The sequence below is a fragment of the Hemiscyllium ocellatum genome, chromosome 26, assembly GCF_020745735.1.
Source record: "Hemiscyllium ocellatum isolate sHemOce1 chromosome 26, sHemOce1.pat.X.cur, whole genome shotgun sequence".
Classification (NCBI taxonomy): Eukaryota; Metazoa; Chordata; class Chondrichthyes; order Orectolobiformes; family Hemiscylliidae; genus Hemiscyllium; species Hemiscyllium ocellatum.
This window is the reverse complement of record NC_083426.1, coordinates 49,304,962-49,324,866: the sequence shown is the minus strand read 5'-3', so window position 1 is coordinate 49,324,866 and position 19,905 is coordinate 49,304,962. Positions and strand designations below refer to the sequence as shown.

General features: G+C 43.7%; 1 protein-coding gene across 1 annotated transcript in view; it reads right to left on the bottom strand.

The window, feature by feature from the left end:
• Positions 1–9,728: 9,728 nt before the first annotated feature.
• LOC132828285 (methyltransferase-like protein 27) overlaps positions 9,729–19,905 on the bottom strand; it is a 44,500-nt gene continuing 34,323 nt past the window's right edge. Inside the window, exons 4-6 of the mRNA XM_060845259.1 lie at positions 19,534–19,672; positions 16,330–16,422; positions 9,729–10,016 (exon numbers count right to left, since the gene is read on the bottom strand). Coding sequence (XP_060701242.1) covers positions 9,808–10,016; positions 16,330–16,422; positions 19,534–19,672 — 441 coding nt within the window. The 3' untranslated portion in view covers positions 9,729–9,807. The remainder of the gene's footprint in view (positions 10,017–16,329; positions 16,423–19,533; positions 19,673–19,905) is intronic.

Sequence of the window (19,905 nt, the reverse complement as noted above, 5' to 3'; positions counted from 1 at the left end):
GCAGAGTTGAGTATGGTGGCCATTACAAAGGAGAAAGTACTTGATAAGCCAAAAGGACTAAAAACTGAGAAATCTCCTGGCCGGGTGGGCTACATCCTAGAGTTCTGAGGGAGGTGGCTAAGGAAATAACAGAGGCGTTTTTCAAAATCACTGGAGTCAGGGAAAGTCCCAGATGATTGAAAAATCACTGTTGCAACTCCCTTGTTCAAGAAAGGATCAAGATAAAAGATGGAAAATTATAGGCCGGTTAGCCTAACCTCTGTTGTAGGTAAAATTCGATACATTAAGGATGAGATTTCTAAGTTCTTGGAAGTGCAGGGTCAGATTAGAACAAGTCAGCATGGATTTAGTAAGGGGAGGTTGTGCCTGACGAACCTGTTGGAATTCTTTGAAGAGGGTAGACCAGGGAAACCCAGTGGATGTTATCTATCTAGACTTCCAAGAGGCTTTGAATAAGGTACCTCACGGGAGGCTGCTGAGTAAGGTGAGGGTCCATGGTGTTCGAAATGAGTTACTGGCATGGATTGAGGATTGGCTGTCTGACAGAAGGCAGAGAGTTGGGATTTAGGGTTCTTTTTTGAGATGGCAGCTGGTGACAAGTGGTGTCCCGCAGGGTTCAGTGTTGGGGCCCCAGCTGTTCACTTTATATATAAATGAAGTGGATGAAGATCTGGGGGTATTCTGGCAAAGTTGCCGATGATACAAAGTTAGGTGGACAGGCAGGCAGTTCTGAGGAGATGGGGAGGCTACAGAAATATTTAGACAATTTAAGAGAATGGTCAAGAAATGGCTGATGAAATTCAAAGTGAGCAAATTTGCACTTGGAAAAAAATAACACAGGTATGGACTGTTTTATAAATGGTTAGAAAATTCATAAAGCCAAAGTACAAAGGGATCAGGGAGTGCTAGTACAGGACTCTCTAAAGGTTAACTTGCAGGTTGAGTCCGTAGTTAAGAAAGCAAGTGTAATGTTGTCATTTATTTCAAGCAGGTTGGAATGCAGAAGCAGTGATGTGTTACTGAGACTTTATAAAGCTCTGGTTAAGCTCCATTTAGAATATGGTGTCCAGTTTTGGGCTCCTCACCTCAGGAAGGACATACTGGCACTGGAGCGTGTCCAGCTGAGATTCACACAAATGATCCCTGGAATGGTATGCCTAACATATGATGATTGGCTGAGGATCCTGGGATGGTATTTGTTAGAGTTCAGAGGATTGAATGGAGGTCTAATAGAAACTTCAAGATAATGCATGGCTTAGAAAGAGTGGACGCTGGGAAATTGTTTCCGCCAGGTGGGGATACTAGGACTTGTGGGCACAGCCTTAGATTTCGAGGGGGTCAATTTCAAACAGAAATGAGGAGACATTTCTTCAGCCAGAGAGTGTTAGACCTGTGGAATTCATTACCATTGAGCGCAGTAGGGGCTGGGATGTTAAATGTCTTCAAGGCAGAGATTGATAAATTCTTAATCTTGCAAGGAATTAAGGGATAGGGGGAGAGTGCTGGTAAGTGGCGTTGAAATGATTCAGCCATGATTGAATGTTGGAGTGGACTTGATGGGCCAAATGGCCTTATTCCACTCCTATTTCTTATGATCTTATAGACATCCCAGCTCTGTGCCATCGTCTTTGGCAAGAACCTCCAGAACCTTGCCCACAAAGCAGGGGACTGATTTCCCCTCATCTGCTGTGTCTGGAACTAATTCCTGGGCAGGACAGCTCTGCACTGACAGTGCTTGTTCAAGAGCAAAACAGGATTTCGAAGATGGCACCAATGCCAGGGATACCCAGTGGATTTGGGATATTTGCCACGTGGGCAGTTTCTCTGGGAATGGCACATCGTAAAATGGATCTGGAATTGGACCGATGTTGCCATGGGGAATGGCAGGTAGTCAATGAAATGAGTTTGATAAAATACAACTCGAAAACTCACTGGACCTCACGGCAAAAGGCCCTCCGTAAAATTTGAAGCAATGCACTCTTGACCAAAGGAAAGGTAAGGTTCAGTCCCAAAAGCTCAGTTTTTCCATTTTGAGGCGGAGTATATTTTTGAATTAGATTCAAGTCCACCACTGTCATGGTGAATTTTCTGAAGCAGTAATCTGTCTGTCTCTCATTAATTGTGTAACCAGCCTGTGTGGTGTCCATCATGTGCAATCATGAAGGACGAGAGTCAGACATTGCCAATGTGGATGGGGCTTTGACACATTCACTTCACTGTTTAAAACCCCCGTCCACAGCACCCCAGATGCTGTAAACTTTCATACAGAGGTCTTGCATCTTCATTTCCAAGGAAACTGACCAGATAGGAAAGTTTGACTCACCAACAGGGACTTGAAGGTGCTGGTGGAGACAAGGACAGGGCTGTCTCTTTGGCAAAGGAGACTGTGCTACATGAACCAGTCAGCCTGGACTGAGATAGCTGCCCAAGGTCAGTGCAGTGGCCAGGGTGAGGCACAATGTACAGCAGAGCAGGAAGAAGGTCAATAACCTTCTGCACTCCACAAGAGTACGTGCCACCATCTTCTCTCTGCTTCTTCACACTCACAGCACCACCATTCGGTCAGACTCTGCCACTGCACACAAAGGCAACAATGCTCAGTATTGATCTCGTCCACTCACCAGCTCTCACCCACCTCATTCTCCCAGGTCACTCACCTTTCCCACTGTCTGTGCTTCCAACTCACTCACTGGGGCCACCTTAGCTCCCCCTCCTGCATCACCATTGACTGCTGCTGCATCCACTTCTATCAGACTCATCTCATCCCTTTGTCCTATGGCAGGAGATGTCTCCACAGCAGTCTGACCGACCTAGCTGTAATCTGTCAGACTGACTGGGGTCCAGTCCCTGCACCCCTGGGATTGAACAAGGCCTTAGCTGAGTGTAGTTCCCTCTTGACCCCACTAAAGCAGAACAAAACAAAGTTAGCACTGAGCTTCAACATGAAATCTTGAAGGACTGACATGTTGTGAGAGTTACTGAGGCTAGTGGCTTGCCGATGGGGAGATGTGGGAACGAAGGTTGAAGAAAGACAGGGTTTCTGAATCTTAAAGGGACATTGTGATGAAAACAGAGTGAGTTGGTGGCCCAGAGACACTGCCGTTGCCAGGTAACCATGCTGAGTTTCATGTTGGGGATTGGCGCCATCTAGCTTCTTGTGGCAGAATAGGTGAATTGGAAGCTGCACAGAAATTAATTGAGTTGAATCATTAATAAAATGCAAATGCATAGAGTCATAGAGATGTACAGCATGGAAACAAACCCTTGGTGCAACTCATCCATGCTGACCAAATATCCGAAATTATTCCAGTCCCATTTGCCAGCACTCTGAACCCTTCCTATTCGTATAGTGGGCAGCACGGTGGCACAGTGGTTAGCACTGCTGCCTCACAGCGCCTGAGACCCGGGTTCAATTCCTGACTCAGGCGACAGACTGTGTGGAGTTGGCACGTTCTCCCCGTGTCTGCGTGGGTTTCCTCCCATGGTCCAAAGATGTGTGGGTCAGGTGAATTGGCCATGCTAAATTGCCCATAGTGTTAGGTAAGAGGTAAATGTAGGGGTATGGGTGGGTTGCGCTTCGGCGGGTCAGTGTGGACTTGTTGGGCCGAAGGGCCTGTTTCCACACTGTAAGTAATCTAATCTAATACCCAATCCAGATGCCTTTTAAATGCTGTAATTGTACCAGCCTCCATCACTTCCTCTGGTGGCTCATTCCAGACATGTACCACCCTCTGCGTGAAGAAGTTGCCCCTTAGATCTCTTTTAAATCTTTCCCCTCTCACCCTAAACCTATGCCCTCTGGTTCTGGACTCCCTCACCCCAGGAAAAAGACTTTGTCTACTTACCCTATCCATGCCCCTCATAATTTTGTAAACCTCTATAAAGTCGCCCCTCAGCGTCCGATGCTCTGGGAAAACAGCCCCAGCCTGTTCAGCCTCTCCCTGTAGCTCAAATCATCCAACTCTGTCAACATCCTTGTAAATCTTTTCTGAACCCTTTCAAGTTTCACAACATCCCTCCTATCGGAGGGAAAACAGACCTGCACACAATATTCCAAAAGTGGCCTAACCAATGTCCTGTACAGCCGCAACATGATCTCCCAACTCCGCTACTCAGTGCTCTGACCACTAAAGGAAAACATACTAAATGCCTCCTTCACTATCCTGTGACTGCACTTTCAAGGAACTATGAATCTGAACTCCAAGGTCTCTTTGCTCAACAACACTCCCCAGGACCTTACCATTAAATGTATAAATCCTGCCCTGATTTGCCTTTCCAAAATGCAGCAATTCACATTTAACTAAATTAAACTTCATCTGCCATTCCTTGGCCTGTTGGCCCATCAAGACTTTGTTGTACTCTGAGGTGCCTTCGTTGTACACTACACCTCCAATTTTGGTGTCATGTGCAATATCACTAAGTATACATGGAGATAATGCAGTTGTCATTCAATAATGAGATTCTGAACACATGGGGTTAAACATCACGAGGAGAATCTGAAATTGTTCTCTTGACATCAAGAGCATGATTTTTTTTTCATTTTGACCATATTTTCCATTTCTCACTACGACACAGACACAAGGGAGCAGAAAATTCCATCTCAAGTCCCTTTCTTTTTTAGTGAACAAGTTCATTGCGTCCATCATATCCGATGAAAGTTGTGTTCGGTGACTCCATCCCACAGTTGTTGAGCTGAATATTGGACAGGAAATGTAGGTTCCTTTTAGTGAAAGATGTTTTTCTTGAGGGAGTGTCTGGTGATACTGAAACTAAGAAGGTATTGATTACAGACCAGTGAAAATGCAGCAGCATGGTCTTTGAGGTGTTAACTCTTTGAACAAAGCAATTAATCATTTGTTTAAAATGTCCTCCTCTTTGGCTCAGTTTTCGTTTTAGTCTGATGACGTTTCTGTGAATGTTAAATTGAAAGGGTCTATAGAAATGCACGCTGCTTGGCAGAGTGGGAATGAAATGTGACAGTCTTCCTTGTCAAAGCAGAAAAGACACACAGCAATCTCTGAGAGTGTTGAGCTGCCTGAGGGCCTTGAATTGCTTATTGATGAACCTAAACTCTCAGTAACCCTGAGCCAGTGTTGCAACCTTGAGCTGCTTCCCCTTCAGCAGTAAGTAATGGCCATTTATTATTTTCTGTTTCAGTTGAGGGTGACTATGTGTTGGCCTGCAATATCCAATCCCTCTGTGTGTGTATCTATTAAGGTCTAAGCCCTAGGCTTCAGCTGCTTCATCAATGACCTTCCCACCATCATAAGGTCAGAAATGGGATGTTCGCTGACGATTGCACAACGCTCAGCACCATTTGCAACTCCTCAGATACTGAAGCAGTCCATGTTCAAGTGTAACAAGTTCTGAACAATATACAGACTTGGGCTGACAGGTAGCGAACAGCATTCACACTATGCAAAATGCTAGACTATGACTATCTCTTAAAAGAGAGAACCCAGCTATCATCCCTTGGCATTCACTGGTGTTCTCGTCACCAGATTCCCCACCATCACATCCTAGGGGTTACAATTGACCATTAACTGAACTGGACTTGTGATTCTACAAGAGCATGAGTAACTTACCTCCTGACCCCTCATATGCCTGCCCATGATCTACAAAGCACAAATTAGGTGGGTGGAAAATGCAAATTTATAGGGATAGGGTAGGGGTTTGGGTCTGAGTGGGATGCTTGTTGAAGGGTCAGTGTGGACTTGACGGGCGAATGGCCTGCCCCCAGACTGTGGGGATTCTATGTTTCTATGATTCTAAGTCAGGAATGTCATGGGATATTCCCCACCTGCCTGGATAGGTGCAGCTCCAACAACACACAAGAAGCTGACACCATCCAGAACAAAGCAGCCAATTGTTTGGCACCATTTCCATAAACGTCCATTCCCAACCATCCCTGACACTCAGTAGTAACAGTGTGTCCCATCTACAAGATGTACAGCAGAAACTCACCAAAAATCCTGAATCAGCACCTTCCTAACCCACGACTACCTCCATCTAGAAGGAACAGGACAGCAGATACACGGGAACACCACCAGCTGCAAGTTCACCTTCAAGCCACTCCCCACACTAACTTGGAAATACATTATGTGGAGGAGCCATGTTGGACTGGTGTGGACAAAGTTGAAAATCACACAACGCCAGGTTATAGTCCAACAGGTTTATTTGGAAGTACAAATACACAATCCTTTATCCAAAATCCCAGAATCTAAAATCCGAAGTTTTCTCATGAAGGTTTTTTTCCCCACAACAAGGTTGTTTGGCATGTAAACAGTGAACCCAACTCCACACCCACTCGACCCCCTTCACTCAGATGTGAGGTGGGTGGGCGTGGCCCAGCACTGGCAGGCCTCAATTCTGTCTCAGTGCTTGTGGTGCTCACAGGTGCATCTGCTGTTCAATAAGATTGTTTTTATTTCACTGTGAAGCTGTCACTTATTCTGAAATCTGAAAAATTCTGAATTCCCAAAACCAGGCCCCGAGGGTTTCGGATAATGGATTGTGTACCTGTACAAGCTTTCGGAGACTCTGAAAGCTAGTGCTTCCAAATAAACCTGTTGGGTTTTAATCTGGTGTTGTGTGATTTTTAATTTTGGAAATATATCACCATTCCTTCAGTGTCACAGGGTCAAAATCCCGGACTTCCCTCCCTAAGGGAATTGTAGCTCAACGTATAAGATGTGAACTGCAGCAGTTCAACAATGCAGCTCACCATCACCTTCTCAAGGGCCACTAGTGGCAGGCAATAAATGCTGGCCCAGCCAATGAATGAACAAAGAGTAACAATCTCCATGTTCTCCATGTTCTGTGTGAAACAACACATTTGGACATTAATACAAGAGTGGTGCATTTATCCTCCTGGATATCACTGCCATTTCGTGAATGATGAGGATGGTGGAGCTGCACAGTGCTGAGAGGAACCTGGCCAAGCAGGTTTGGAGCTCACCTGATTTTAGTTCCTTGGACTAAAAAATCAGCAGCTCCTTCATTAGGGGGGAAAATATCTAACATCATCCCACTCTGTCCAGTGCAAGCTTGTGAATCACTCCCATCAGACAGGCCTAATTGTTTATTTAAGTTCCTATGCCTTTCAACTTTCATTCATCAGACGGGGAAATTTTGGGATTTGGAAAGGTTGACTCAGTTTTTCAGGCTTGTGATCACTCTGGGAGTGGTGAGGTTTGATTCCAGGTCATTCCCACAGTGAGTTGTGAATGTTAAAACTGCAAAATGTGGGATTTGGACCTTGAAGTCCCAACATTTTTGACACATTTTTAGAGTTGGAGTAAACATTTGTGAACATATGGTGAATAAGCTAGGACTAATGATTATTTTAATATCCATTGCCCGTTAAAATAAGATTAAAGAATTAGATTAATGAGAAGTTAAAAAACACTCAAGTTGTAATATTATTTAAATCAGCTGTCATTAAAAAAAATTAGACTGCCGCTGGCAGTGAAAGTTGAAAAACATTGTGGCTTTTGCCTTAAATACTATTATAATGTCATTACTAATAGGTGGCTGTTTTCCACAATCTATCATTATCTCAGCAGGGGGATTGACAGCGAAAAGAGGTTATTGAAGGATTCACTGTATTTGATGTGCTGTTATGAATGTGACTCTGTTTGATTTTATGGGGATTTGAGGTGTTTTGTTGTTTTAAATGGGCTTTAATGAATAAGATTTATTTTACTATAGTAAGCGCTCAAATAGACATGAAGGTATCTATTTTATTTTCTCCGGGTGTGGCTTTTAAGATTGGGCCATTGATGGATACTAGGTAAATTTGTATGGAAGAAATAAGAGTTCATCTGGGGTATCAGTGCAGCAAACTAACATTTTTTTTTAAAAAAACAAGATTTTGTTGAATTGTGTCATGGGAAAGGATGTAATTTACAATGAACCACAGTGAGTGGTGGTGTGTAGACCATTAGAGCATTCTTTGTGCACAGCAAAGTTCCACGGGGAGGATCTCAATGATTACCTCATCTAATTGTTTTTTGATGGTGTCAAAAGAGGGAAAAATGTTGATGAAAGCGCTAAACGAAGATTTTCGGGTTTGTTAATCATGATCGACTCCATTCCTGCAGTTTTTATATTAGCTTCCTGCTGTCTGAATCCAGCTCCTGTCAGGCACATGCACTGCTCCCTGACAATTGTGTTAATTTTGAAAAACAAATGAAATACTGTAATGAGCTCATAAGTGCAATCTCTTTCAAATGGGACAATGAGCACATAAATAGATTGTAGATGGTCATTTTCTGCTTTTGTAACATAATTATTGTTCAACCAAAGGATTTTGTAAAGACTTCAAGCAAAGTTGTTTTGAAAAGTTTCCATCACTGTCTCCACACAGTGACGTTATATCCCTGATGCTTCAGTACTGTTGAACTTTGATTGTATTCTCTAGTGTTTACCATTATCTTGATAGGCAGTAACTCTACGTAATACGAGTTATTCCTTGCCTAACATCTTTTGTGATTGCAAATAGTAGGTCATGGTTCTCATAAACTCTGAAAACTGTCTTTTTATGTTTACTGCACAGTTAGAGCAGCTGAGTTCCTATAATAAATAACCCAGCAGTTCTTATCAAATTCTATCACCGTTAATATGTAACATGGAAGGCAGATTACAACATCCCTCCAACATAGCTCTTGTTGATCATTCTCTCGACGTGCACCCTTATCCAGTGTGTTCACTTATCCTCACAATGTTCCTTTCAATCAACAAGCCTCATTGACCTTGACTTTAGTTGAATCTATAGCACGGTAATCTCCAATTCCTCTGTGTAAAAGCACTTATCTTGCTGTCTACCCTAAACCTGTTACTTTCAGTCCTGGACCATCTCCTCCTGTTGTAGTCCTTATGACAATGGGAAATACTGTGGAATTCATTATCACAAAGCTCAGATGGTTAAAAAACACAAAATATGGTCCTGAGTTCCATATTTCTGGCCTGAACTTGTGGAACATGCAGTGTACCTGATCGGGGAACCTCTCAGCATAGTGCAGGCCCAGTGCCAGAGGCCAATCCACGCCCCCAGTGACTGCTGTATGCTCAGGATTTACAGGTCTAAGGTCCCTTTGACCAGGAGAGAAGTTAATTGAGTGAGGGAGTCGGGTGGCATATGGATGGGTTGATGAGTGGTTAGGGTGCTGGGAAGGTAAGAGGGTAGAAGGTGGGTGGGGAAGGGAGGTAGTGGTGGATAAAGGTAAAGAGTGGCAGTGAATCTAGGGGTCAGGTGGTAGGTGGGTGAAGGGGTGCAGGTGAAAGGTCAGTGGGTCAGGTACAAAGAGTTTGGGTCAGGTAAAGTTGTGCTGTGTTCATATCAAGTTCATCTCGATTTCGAGAAGGCTGTAAAGTTCTAACTCTTTCTGTGCGACTATTCAGGTAAATCAGTCAGAACCCTCTGAAGCCTTTGACTCTAACTCAGAGACTGGGTTCTTTCTCCGAGGATTGTAAGTGCCAGGTAATTGCTGACTAGTTATTACTCTTCCTGGGCACTTATTGGGTGATGAGTGCTTAAGGACCTGCAAGGAGTCCCATAATGTATCTGTCAGGGTATGCCTGGAGACTGGAAGGTCTGAATTGGATTTCCAGCACAGAGTATTGAGATTTATTGGCTATCTGCCAGTATTGGGAGGGAACCTCCATGTAAGAATATCACACACAAAACCATTGACACAAGATTGGTGTTTTGACTGAAGTATAGTTGTATTTTATTGTGTACATTGGCAGCAGTGTGCCTAATATACGTGATAATAGCACTGATTGAAAAATAGAACTGACAAAATGTTAACCACTTTTTCTATAAATGGCCACAAGTCCTGGGATGTACTCTGAGCTTGGCTCCGTTTCCAGCACAACCTTTTGCCAACTCTCAATATTTTGCTTCACAACCTTGGTCCACAGACCTTTGCTCTCCAGTTCATCCATGGAAACATGAAGCTGCTGCATGTAATCACTGTCCCTTTCATCTTTAGCAGAGAAACAGAGATAACCTCCTGGAAAATGGCAAAACACTGATCAATCATCTTTTTTGTCGAAATTTCCAGTAAGTCCTCTTCCAATTAAATGTACCCTCCTCCCAATGTGGGAAAAAGGGCACGTCATCTACTTTAGTAAGACATTAGTATCCAAACAGCAAATTGTGACATTACATCAATTACACCGAACTTGTCAATGGGACTTATCAATGCGTAGCTCGAAGAGGTGAAGGGTTGAGAGAAAGAAAAAGAAATATTTGAATTCATAGGAAGCAGCTTCACCTCAGTGCGATCCTCAGTTATATTCTAATCCACATTCACATTGTGCTGGACAGTATTCATAAACATAGCATCATATTCCTGAAAGAACACATGCTGGACAGAGTGCCTGCCTGTTTGACCCATTATATGAAGGAACCAAAAGAGATATCTAACTTAGGACCATAGAAAGCTTATAGCACAGGAAGAACCCACTTATCATGTCTGTGCTGACTGAAAGAAAACTTGCCACCCATTGGAGTCCTGTCTTTCAGCAGCTGGTGTGTAGCCTGTGGGTTACTTGTTTTTGGTGTTAATCCAGGTGTGTAAATGGTTACTGTCTCCACCAGCAAAGGAGACCGTGAATTCCAGATACCCACCAGCCTCTGGATGAAAGGGGTTTTCCTCCTGTTCCCTCCACCATCACCTTCCATCTGTGCATCTGGCAAATGACCTCTCTCCTCATTATTTTGTGCAGCTCAGTTATGTCATCCCTCAGCCATCCCTTTTCTAACAAAAACAACCCTAACCTTTCCTTGTTTCTGCAGTTGTCTAGTCCTGGCAACATTCTTGGGAATTTCTTCTGGACTATCATTAGTGTGATTATGTCCTTCTGTAATGTGGTGGAAAGACTTGTGCACATAATCTCAGCTGTGGCCTAATCAGTGTCCTATATGGTTCCAGTTTTACACACCTGCTTTTATTTTCTATACTTCATCCAATAAAGGAAAGCACTGTATATACTGACTTTATCTCCCTGGCTACCTGTCCTGCACCTTCAGGGACCTGTGAACCATGAACTTCATGGTCTCTCGCTCCACTTCTCTCAAGTCTCTTTCTTTAGTCTTGTGTATTCTCTAGCTTTGATTGTCTTCCACAAATGTATCACCTCACTCTTCTTCAGACTGATTTCCATTTTCCACTTTTCCACCCATTAAACTGAACCATTGGTAAGATCCTGTAATCGACAGCCACCCTCCTCATGGTCACCTATGTGGCCAATTTTTGGGTTGTCCATATATTTCCCAATCATGCCTCCCACATTTAAGTCAAAGTCATTAATATGGACCACAAACAGCAAGCAGCCATAACTAAGCCTGTGAACACCAATGGAAAACCATCCATCACTGTGACAATTTTGGATCCAATTTGCCACATTCCCCTCTGTCCCGTGGGCTTTGATTTTGTGGTCAGTTTGACATGTGGAATCTCTTCAAATACCTTATTAAAATCTATGCAGCCACGATCCACTGCACTACCCTGATCAATCATCCTTCTCATTTCCTCAAGAGGTTTTCATAGGCGCAGTTGGTAAAAACATAGTCCGGAAGTCTCTTGATTCGATTGCCTGTTTATGTTCAGTTATGGATTTCAACCAAGGTGGCTGTGAGGCATCTCAAGTTTACTTCTGGCGAAGTGGCATAGCCTTAGTGTATTGACAAAGATGACAGCACTCCCACTATTAGATTAGATTAGATTAGATTACTTACAGTGTGGAAACAGGCCCTTCGGCCCAACAAGTCCACACCGACCTGCCGAAGCGCAACCCACCCATACCCCTACATATACCCCTTACCTAACACTACGGGCAATTTAGCATGGCCAATTCACCTGGCCCACACATCTTTGGACTGTGGGAGGAAACCGGGGCACCCGGAGGAAACCCACGCAGACACGGGGAGAACGTGCAAACTCCACACAGTCAGTCACCTGAGGCGGGAATTGAACCCAGGTCCCTGGCGCTGTGAGGCTGCAGTGCTAACCACTGTGCCACCGTGCTGCCTTAAATTAACCGTTCCTCAGTCTGTAACCCCAAATAAGAATGTATTTACATAAATATTGTGTCATAGGGTCAGAGACCATTCAGTCCAATTCATCCATGTCCCTAAATTAATCTAGTACCATTTGCCAGCACTTGGCCCATATCCCTCTAGATCCTCCCTATTCATATGCCCATCAATGTTGTAACTGTACCAGCCTCCACCACTTCCTCTTGCAGCTCATTCCATACACGCACCACCCTCTATGTGAAAAAGCTGCCTCTTAGGTCCCTTTTAAATCTTTCCCCTCTCACCTTAAACCTATGCCCTCTAGTTTTAGACTTCCCTACCCTGGGAAAGAGCCTTGACTATTCATCCTATCTACCTTCTCATGATTTTATAAACCTCTATAAGGTCACCCCTCAGCCTCCAACATTCCAAGGAAAACAGTCCAGCCTGATCATCCTCTGTAAGAAATGCAAAAGCTTTATTCAAACTGCTAGTTTCAGGTCATCATAACTGGCAGTGGTACCAGATGAACTTGTTTAAAGTTGTTCACCACTAATTTGTTTGATGTATCCCTCTAGAGATGGGAAAGGTTAGAAAGCAAAGAACCTAGATGATCTGATATTAGGACAGGGTGTTGCCATTAGATTAGGTAGTGAAAGCTGTTAGGGCAGTTTGTTAGAATCATCTCAATTTGTATCTAGTAATGGGGTAGATTTTTCTATAGCACCATGTTCTGATGGAATGTACAACTCGTTAGAATTGTTCACTTCACCTTCAGCAGAAAGAAGTTTTGACAGAGTGAACCGCCAACAGCACGATGAGGAATTTAGGACCTTGGGATCTGAGTGAATGAGGGAAATAACAGGAGATCTTCTCAACCCTCAATAAGATTTAAGAATTGGAAAATAAACAGAGGAGATGGTGAATAATAGATGTAATATGGCTGAACTAGAAATACCAATGATATGGATTCAGATCCCACCTGAATAACTGGTGAAATTTAAACTCAATTGTTAACAGTGAAATATAAAGTGAGTCTCAACCATCATCATAAAATCCCATTCAATGTTCTTTAGGGACAGAAATCTACTGCCCTTACTTGATCTGGCCTACATGATGATGTGTTGATCCTTAACTGCCCTCTGAAATGGCCTAACAAACTACTCAGTTAAAGGGCAATTCGGGATGGTCAATAATACTGGCCTGGCCAGCAACACTCACAGCTCACGAAAGAATAAAGAACGACAGATAAACAACAGAAGCACTGAAAAGCAGGAGATTAGAATGGGTGAATTCAATACTGACTTTGGAACAGAAAGAGGGAAAGAAAGGAAGGGAAGATTCAGAAACAGAAAACAAAAGGAAGAATAATTAGAGTGATGAAAGAGTTATAAGTAGTGAATCTTTGAGACAAGGACCTAGATTTTCACAATGGAAATCTCCCACATTATGCAGATAACAGAAGTGCCTGAAAATTAAAGTCCTTTCTGTAGAACCTGTCACCTATCATTTTGTCAGAGGTGAAATTACGGACAGAGAACCCTTCCACCATATGCATTTTGGATGTGTAGATACCCATATAAATCAGAGCAATTACCAAAAGCAATTATCAAAGGTGTCAAAACCTACTGTTTTGGGAAACCTTCAAATTTTCAAGCCATTTAAACAACCTGCCCTTTAAATCTTTGAAAATTATGCCTGGATTGTTAAAACAAATCATTGCTAATGCTTGTTTGTTGACATAGGTCCGAAGGCTTTCATTACACAATGGGAGCTGGTGACCGATTTCTCAACTACTCAACATTACAACACGATGCCTGCTATTTCTCAATTGGATTTAGATTTCCCGATAACCCTCAATTACGTAAGATAATCAGAGGGTTGGCAGGTTGGACAGTGAGAGTCTTTTTCCTCAGATGGTGATGGCTAGCACGAGGGGACTTAGCTTTCATTTGAGGGGTGATAGATGGAGCACAGATGTCAGAGGTAGCTTCTTTACTCAGAGAGTAGTAGGGGTATGGAACGCCCTGCCTACAACAGTAGTAGACTCGTCAAACTTAAGGGCATTTAAATGGTCATTGGAAAGGCATATGGATAGGAGAATGGAATAGTGTAGGTTAGACTGGACTTCAGATTGGTTCCAGAGGACAACACAACATTGTGGGCCGAAGGGCCCATTACGGAGCTGTAATGTTCTATGAATTGACAACTCCAGATGATTCTTTTTCTTGAATTCTCAGCCCAATGACAAATTACAAGCCCTGCACAATAATTTCTGCTGTGGCTAGTATATGTGCTGCATCCAGTCCATGTCTTTTATTTGTTCATGCCACGTAGGTGCTATGGTAATATACACTTTTATGTGTAACTTGTGGCCTGGAGCTATGGACAGTGATGGTATGGGCACCATTTTCATCCAAACACATGGCTGATCAGGAACATCTTATTGCCTGCTATTGTGGATAGTAGAAGGGCTTAGAAGTTGCTATACAATCTGTTGGCTACATTAAAAATGCACCTTCATTCTATCAAGTCCTGGAATGGGACTTAAACCTCAAGCTCTTAGCTCACAGGTAGGGTAGCCATCTGGAGTATCAGAAGACCTTTCTCCAACTGGTTGTAGATTCCTTGAAGTGGGATTATGAATTCCACTGTATGTTCTTAGAAATAACTATGCACTTAAATTAAATGGTTGCTGTTGTAAGCTATTATAAAGCTAAATAATCTTCAGCTGTCTCATCAATGACCTTCCTTCCATCATAAGGTCAGTAACAGGCATGTTCTCTGATGATTGCACAGTGTCCAGCACCATTCACAACTCCACAGATACTTCAGATTTCTTCAGTTGCATGGGAGATTAGAAAATGAAAGGTAAATGAGGAGATAGCCTTTGCAAGTTAGGGACGGGCTGATTGTTGTCAGAAAGCAAAAGGAAGGGGCAGATTGTGTGAAGGAACCATGAAAGTGGAGTGAAATTTGACAATGGACCAAAGTTAAAGGCTTTGTATCTTAATACATGAAGCATTCAGACTAAGGTAGACAATGTAACGGCACAAATCGATGTAATTGCGCAATGGAAATAGGATCAAAACTGGGAGCTTAAAGTTCAGGGAGACTTGAAATTTTGGAAAGACAGGAGGAATGGAAAAGGTGGTGCATTGACACTATTAAGAGAAGAGCTGAGGACAGTAGTAAGATACAACCTAGACTCAGCTGATGTAACGTCCATTTGGGTAGAAGGTAAAAAAAAGCAAGGGAAAGAAAAAGGGTCACTGGACTTGGAACATTAACTCTATTTTCTCTGTACAGATGCTGCCAGACCTGCTGAGTTTCACTAACAATTTTTTGTTATTATTTTCCAGCTCAATTTTCTGAGCAACGTGAGAGTTAAAGTAACAATAAGATGAAAAATGACCAAGTGAGCAGGTCAGAGAGTTCCGAGACATTATAGAGCTGGAGACAATAAGGGAGCGATGGGTTTGGAACCTGAGATTGGGGAGGTTTTGGGGCATTGGGAGCAGTCACAGGTTGGTGAGTAGAGAGTTAACAGATGAGCAGATTTTGCTGGAAATTAAAGAATGAACATCAGACATTTAAATAACTGGAACTTTATGAAGGATGGAAGCTGGGAAATCTCACAAGCAAAGTCTGGAATGGGAAGGAGGTATGCTTTATAATGGAACTGAGGGGAAGTCGAATATTCAGCTTCAGATCAAATCAAACATAGTCCTGTTATTTTATTCTATTTTCTGCTCAGTTTGAGACAATAGTTAAGTGGATATGGAAATGTTGAGAAGAGTACAGAGCTTGTAAGGATGCCTGTAGTCTTTTCAGTGTTGTATTAGAGCTGCTTCCTAAGACTGGCTCTCAGATATTACGGATACAAGAAAGAGCTTGAAGGAGACAGAGAGGAGCCTCAGCCCAATCTCTTTGGCATAATTCTGATCTCATATTTGTAGGTGCTACCCAGGGCCCAGCATGTAGATATGGAGGATATTAGTCCTTAGATGGTTCCAGAGCTAATGGGTGTTGAATGTTGGATTCTCTCATTGTAATTGGATAGGTGAGAGTGGAAACAAGTGGGGCAACTCCAAAGAAGGTTTTTTGAAGGACAGATATTGCAGCAGGATGTGTGATCCACCATGTTACAGCATGGAGGCAAACCTATCTCTGACTTTGCCTTGTCTGAACCTGTTCAAACCCATGTGACTATGCATTCCTTCACCTCCTTCTGTGTTGAAGTTTACATGTTACTGCACCAGTATTTGCTGCTTAGTCTTACATACAGAAGGCTTTCTGCTCACCTGGCTTTGTGACTCTCAGCAACTCGGGAAGGACATCCAAAGACAGTAGTCCATAGGACAGAGCACCAGCAACTACCACTAAATCATAGGCATCTGAAACATATTAAAAAGTAAAACTCCAAACTGTCAGCACACTATTGTCCCCATGATAAAATAATCAAATTCTAAAACAAACTATTCAATACATTCTCAGTGAAGAACGTGACATTGCAGCAATTATGGACTGCTAGTGCTGTCTGCTACCCAGGAAGGTGTTCTTTGGTCTGTTGGCCCAAAAAGGGTTAACTAATCGACATGACATGAGGCTACATGCTATCGCCTTCATCCTGCTTTGATTTAGAACTGAAATGAATGCAGCTCCCACTGTGGTTTCTAATACTTGGAATGAATTCTACTGCAACTTTTGAGTAAATTCTTGATCTAACATGCAGGCCTGAAGTAAAAGCAAACCAGGGCCGATGCTGGAAATCCAAACCAAACACGGAAAATGGTGGAGAAACTCAGCACAAGGAAGAAGTGGAGCATTTTCAGACCATCCTGATTGGGTACAGACGTGTACAGGGATGTGGAAAAGGAGAGGTACACACTGACCTTTCCCATTCTGATGCTGAACAACCCATAACTCAGCAAAGGACTCAATTTCATCTCTTTATGCCCCCACCTCAATGTATTTTTCCCACAGTGTGACAAGGTCCACAAGATGCTAGGGTGGCAGAGTAGGCTCCTCTCCAGCACCAGGCCAGCCCCATTCTTCCATCTCCTTTTCTTTCTTCTTTTCTCTTTAATCTTCATTATTTTTGTCTTTTCTGAAGTGAAACAAGGTAGCATCAGTGGGACCAGGTGGCCCAAGGCAGCAAGAGTGGGAATAGGAACAGGCTGCAAGGTGATGACAGCAGGAAGCCTGGGGAGGCCGGTGGTGGTGAGAGTGGGAGCAGGCAGCCTGGGGAGGCTGGTGGTGGTGAGAGTGGGAGCAGGCAGCCTAGGGAGGCCTGTGTGGTGAGAGTGGGAGCAGGCAGCCTGGGGAGACCGGTGATGGTGAGAGTGGAAGCAGGCAGCCTGGAGAGGCCGGTGGTGGTGAGAGTGGGAGCAGGCAGCCTGGGGAGGCCGGTGGTGGTGACAGTGGGAGCAGGCAGCCTGGAGAGGCCTGTGTGGTGAGAGTGGGAGCAGGCAGCCTGGGGAGGCCGGTGGTGGTGAGAGTGGGAGCAGGAAGCCTGGGGAGGCCAGTGGTGGTGGGAGCACGCACCCTAGGGACGTGGGTGGTGGTGAGAGTGGGAGCAGGCAGCCTGGGGAGGCCGGTGGTGAGAATGGGAGCAGGCAGACTGGGGAGGCCGGTGGTGGTGAGAGTGGGGAGCAGGCAGCCTGGAGAGGCCGGTGGTGGTGACAGTGGGAGCAGGCAGCCTGGGGAGGCCGGTGGTGAGAGTGGGAGCAGCCAGCCTGGAGAAGCCGCTGGTGGTAAGAGTGGGAGCAGGCAGCCTGGGAGGCTGGTGGTGGTAAGAGTGGGAGCAGACAACCTGAGGAGGCTGGTGGTGGTAAGAGTGGGAGCAGGCAACCTGGAGCGGCCGGTGGTGAGAGTGAGAGCAGGCAGCCTGGGGTGATGACAGCAGAAGCAGGAAGAGACTTCCTCAAATCCTGCCTGACCAGCTGTGCTTTTCCAGCGCCACCCTCTATGACTCTGATCTCCAGCATCTGCAGTCCTCACTTTCTCCTCTTTAATATGACTGTGTCCCTCACCCCCTGTCTCCCTCTGAACTTGCTGCATTCTGTTCTTTCAGGTTGAACCCTCGCAAGGTTATCAGATGTGCTGATAAAGATACTGCTGTTGTCGTTATTATCATTGGATGTAATGATGTAAAGATGTATAAGGAAGTGATTGCGCAGGGAAATGTGCTTCAGAAAGTGGAATAACATCAGAGGCCTACTTTAATTGGTTTGAAAGTGGACTCAAAAAAAGCTAATAAACATAGCTCAGTTATTCTAGTAGGAAATATAAGAAATAAGAAAGAAGGAGTGGGAAAATAGAGTAATACTTAGTGAAGTCACCTTTTATTTACACGTGCATGGTGTATGACACTGAGTTAACTCCCTCAGAGTCAGATTCTAGAGTGAACAGAACCCATGACATGCCTGTTTATTTCTGTCAGCCAGGGCTCCCTGATTGGACCAGATTAACAGCCCCAATTGGGGGAACTCAACTTCTGTGAAGTGCAGGCAAATGTGAGGACTGCAGTTGCTGGAAATCAGAGTCTGGATTAGAGTGGTGCTGGAAAAGCACAGCAGGTCAGGCATCATCCGAAGAGCAGGAAAATCGACGTTTCAGGAAAAAGCCCTTCATCAGGAAAGGGCTTTTGCCTGAAACGTCGACCTTCCTGTGAAGTCCACCTGACTGGCCTCTTTCCAATCACCACACCGACATGAATCAGAAACTATCACAAAAATAGCTTTCGTTGATTTTGAAAAAGGCAATGTCATATTTGGTCAACTTTGCTGAATTAAGGTTAAGCATTTTTGCTTAAGGGGATGAGTTGAGGAAGTGCTGCTGGGGGAGAGTGGGAGGTGGGGTGGGGTAAGTGTGGGGTTTGGGGAGATTGGGAGTGAGGTGGGAGTGAGGAAGTGTGGTTTTGGGGAAAGTGGGGTTGGGGCAGACTGTGGGGGGACAGAGTGAGGAGTGAGGTGGGGGGAAGAATGGGGATGGTGGGAAAATCAGAGGATTGATTTGCTTTCAATTTTGGTTTAATTTATGATTTTTATCATTTATTAAGCATTGTAGAAGCTGTAAAATTGAAAGAAATCAATTATGGTTATTATTGATAACATTTTTGTTACATTTACTCAGTGTTATCATTGTAGTTGATACTGTAGAAACACAGAAGGAGTTTTTATTTCACTTAATCTTAAATATTTCTTCACTTTTACGTTGTCCCTTCAATTGATAAATTATGATGTTTATCTCATTAGTAAAACAGATATTTTGTTCATAGCTCGGTGACATTTAACCTCTCAAGGTAAATGAAAAACATATTTGCAATCAGTGAATCTTGTGAATGAAATGTCATGTGATTGATCATCATCATGTGATTGAATGACATCGTGTCAAATGTCATAAGATCAAGTCTCCAGAAATATGTCAGTTCTGGAACTCGTATTATAAATCCCAGTATTGACCAGCTGGGCTGAATGGCTGTAAATCTGGGACAGGTTTGTTACCTGAAGACACAGGGAGTCGTTCACCTGGAACAATCAGACACTTCTTCAGATTCTGATACAGCCCTTTGGATTCAGCTATTTTCAACATCCCTTCACTGCCATCTATTCCATGGAAATTCCTAAATCCCCGTTTCTGCAGCTAAAGAAAACAACAATGTTCAGTGGACTCGATGCTTTACAGCTTGCTTTATATTACAGTGCAATACCAAGGCACACAAGGCTATGGGACAAGTGCTGTACAATGGGATTAGAATAGTTAGATGCTTGCTTTTGACTGGCACAGCCTTTTACTGTGCCGTGCACCTCCATGACTTTATGTTATTGCTGCTTCCTCCACATCTTGGTACTGTTCCTTGTTAACCCTGGAACATG